The sequence below is a fragment of the Quercus suber genome, unplaced genomic scaffold (genome assembly GCF_002906115.3).
Source record: "Quercus suber isolate HL8 unplaced genomic scaffold, Cork oak 2.0 scaffold_138, whole genome shotgun sequence".
In the NCBI taxonomy this organism is placed as follows: Eukaryota; Viridiplantae; Streptophyta; class Magnoliopsida; order Fagales; family Fagaceae; genus Quercus; species Quercus suber.
The window spans coordinates 565,748-567,842 of record NW_027069600.1 but is presented as its reverse complement, the minus strand read 5'-3'; the positions used below and the strand labels follow the sequence as shown (position 1 = coordinate 567,842).

Below are 2,095 nucleotides of genomic sequence, written 5' to 3'. Positions count from 1 at the left end.
GATAATTTTTTCATTAATATTCTGAGGTCTCAAATTAGTTTAAATACCAACACGGCAAATCTACTCTCTCGAGTCTCTATCTCTTTGTTCAATCAGGATCAAAGTAGTTGGTGCAACCATTAATTAATCACTTTCAAACTCTCTATTACTATTTCTAATCTTGTTTTTATATGAAAATCTCTCTTTTATAAATGATCACTTCCATCCTTCGCGCTCTACCATGCATTATATTCATCTTTGCCAATTCACCAAAGTACAAGAGATATAGCAGAGATGAGAAATCTTGTTTTCTCTTCAATACAATGGCTGTATACTCACTTATGTTGGGAAGTTTCTATATACCTGCTAGTACTAACCATTCTTAGTTGTATACTTCAGAGACTCGCCAACAAGGGTCCAATGTTATGGCCAGTTGTGGGGATCCTACCTTCGGTATTCCTTCATATCAACAACATTTATGATTGGACCACGAGGTCTTTGATCAAAGCTGGGGGTACCTTCCTCTTCAGGGGAATGTGGATGGAAGGATTCTATGGAATTATGACCACTGTACCTTCAAACATTGAATATATGCTTCAAACAAAGTTCAAGAATTTCCCCAAAGGTAAGCGCTATATAGAGAGGTTTTATGACTTGCTTGGGAATGGTATTTTTAATGCTGATGATCAACTATGGAAGGAACAAAGACGAATCGCAATTTCTGAGATGCATTCAAGCAGGTTTGTGGAGTACTCATGCCAAACCATGCAAGACCTGGTGCACCAGAAGCTACTAAAATTGTTAGAGAAACTTGTGGAGTCAGGGGATAGCTTTGATCTCCAAGAAGTGCTTCTTCGGTTCACATTTGATAACATTTGCACCGCTGCTCTTGGCATTGATCCAGGGTGCTTGGCCCTTGATTTACCTGAAATTCCTTTTGCAAAAGCTTTTGAAGAAGCCACAGAATCCACTCTATTCAGATTCTTGGTGCCATCATTTGTATGGAAAGTCATGAGACTTATTGGAGTTGGATATGAGAAGCGGCTCAAGAAGGCAATAAAAATCGTGAATGATTTTTCTGAGAAGATAGTGACTGATCGAAAGAACGAATTAGTGAAGTTTGGAAGCTTAAATGATCATTCTGACCTCTTGTCCAGACTCATTGAGGACTCTTACCAAGGTATGAAAAATCATTTTTCAGACAAATTTCTCAGCGATTTCTGCATTAATTTCATTTTAGCAGGACGAGACACGAGCTCTGTGGCATTGTCATGGTTCTTCTGGTTAGTACACAAGAACTCAGAGGTCGAAAGCAGAATTATCCGTGAGATTAATGAAATTTTGTGTTACCGCAAGTGCAAAAATGAACCATATGATGTGGCTTTTACAGTGGAAGAATTGAGGAAGATGGTGTATTTACAAGCAGCATTGTCTGAATCTCTGAGGCTTTACCCTTCAGTGCCATTTGACTTCAAAGAGGTTATAGAAGACGATGTTTTCCCGGATGGCACCATAATTAAGAAGGGGAGTCAGGTTGTTTACTGTATTTACTCAATGGCTAGAATGGAGTCCATATGGGGAAAAGATTGCTTGGAGTTTAAGCCAGAGAGGTGGCTTAAAGACGGGCAGTTTGTCAGCGAGAATCAATTCAAATATGTAGTGTTTAATGCTGGTCCAAGATTGTGTCTTGGAAAGAAATTTGCTTACATGCAGATGAAAATGGTAGCTGCTTCAATCCTGTTGAGATATGAAGTTAAGGTTGTTGAAGGCCATAAAGTTGATCCAAAACTGACAACCACTCTTTATATGAAGCATGGATTGCTAGTGACTATCAAGCCTAGGTTGGTTGGCGTTGCATAAGCTTTGCTGAGCACAATGGGTCGAGATCATATGTCCCAAATTTTTAAGACTCATTGAGCTAATGGAAACTACGTACTAGAGTTCTATTTTGTGTCTAATGTTTCTCAGATTGCTGTTCTGGCTAACTAGACTATATGATAAATAAAGTGGCGTGCATGTTGAACCTTGTATTCATATTTTAAAAGAAGTTGTGTTAAATTTACAAACTGGCTATCAATAAATCTTGATATATATTTAAGGAATGTGTCAAATATCA

The 2,095-nt window shown here is 38.2% G+C and overlaps 1 protein-coding gene across 1 annotated transcript; it reads left to right on the top strand.

Annotated features, from left to right (window-relative positions):
• The first annotated feature begins 273 nt into the window (after positions 1-273).
• On the top strand, positions 274-1,839 carry LOC111986633 (cytochrome P450 86B1). The gene has a single exon (XM_065776647.1). The coding sequence runs from the start codon at positions 274-276 to the stop codon at positions 1,837-1,839; it is 1,566 nt and encodes a 521-aa protein (XP_065632719.1).
• Positions 1,840-2,095: the final 256 nt, after the last annotated feature.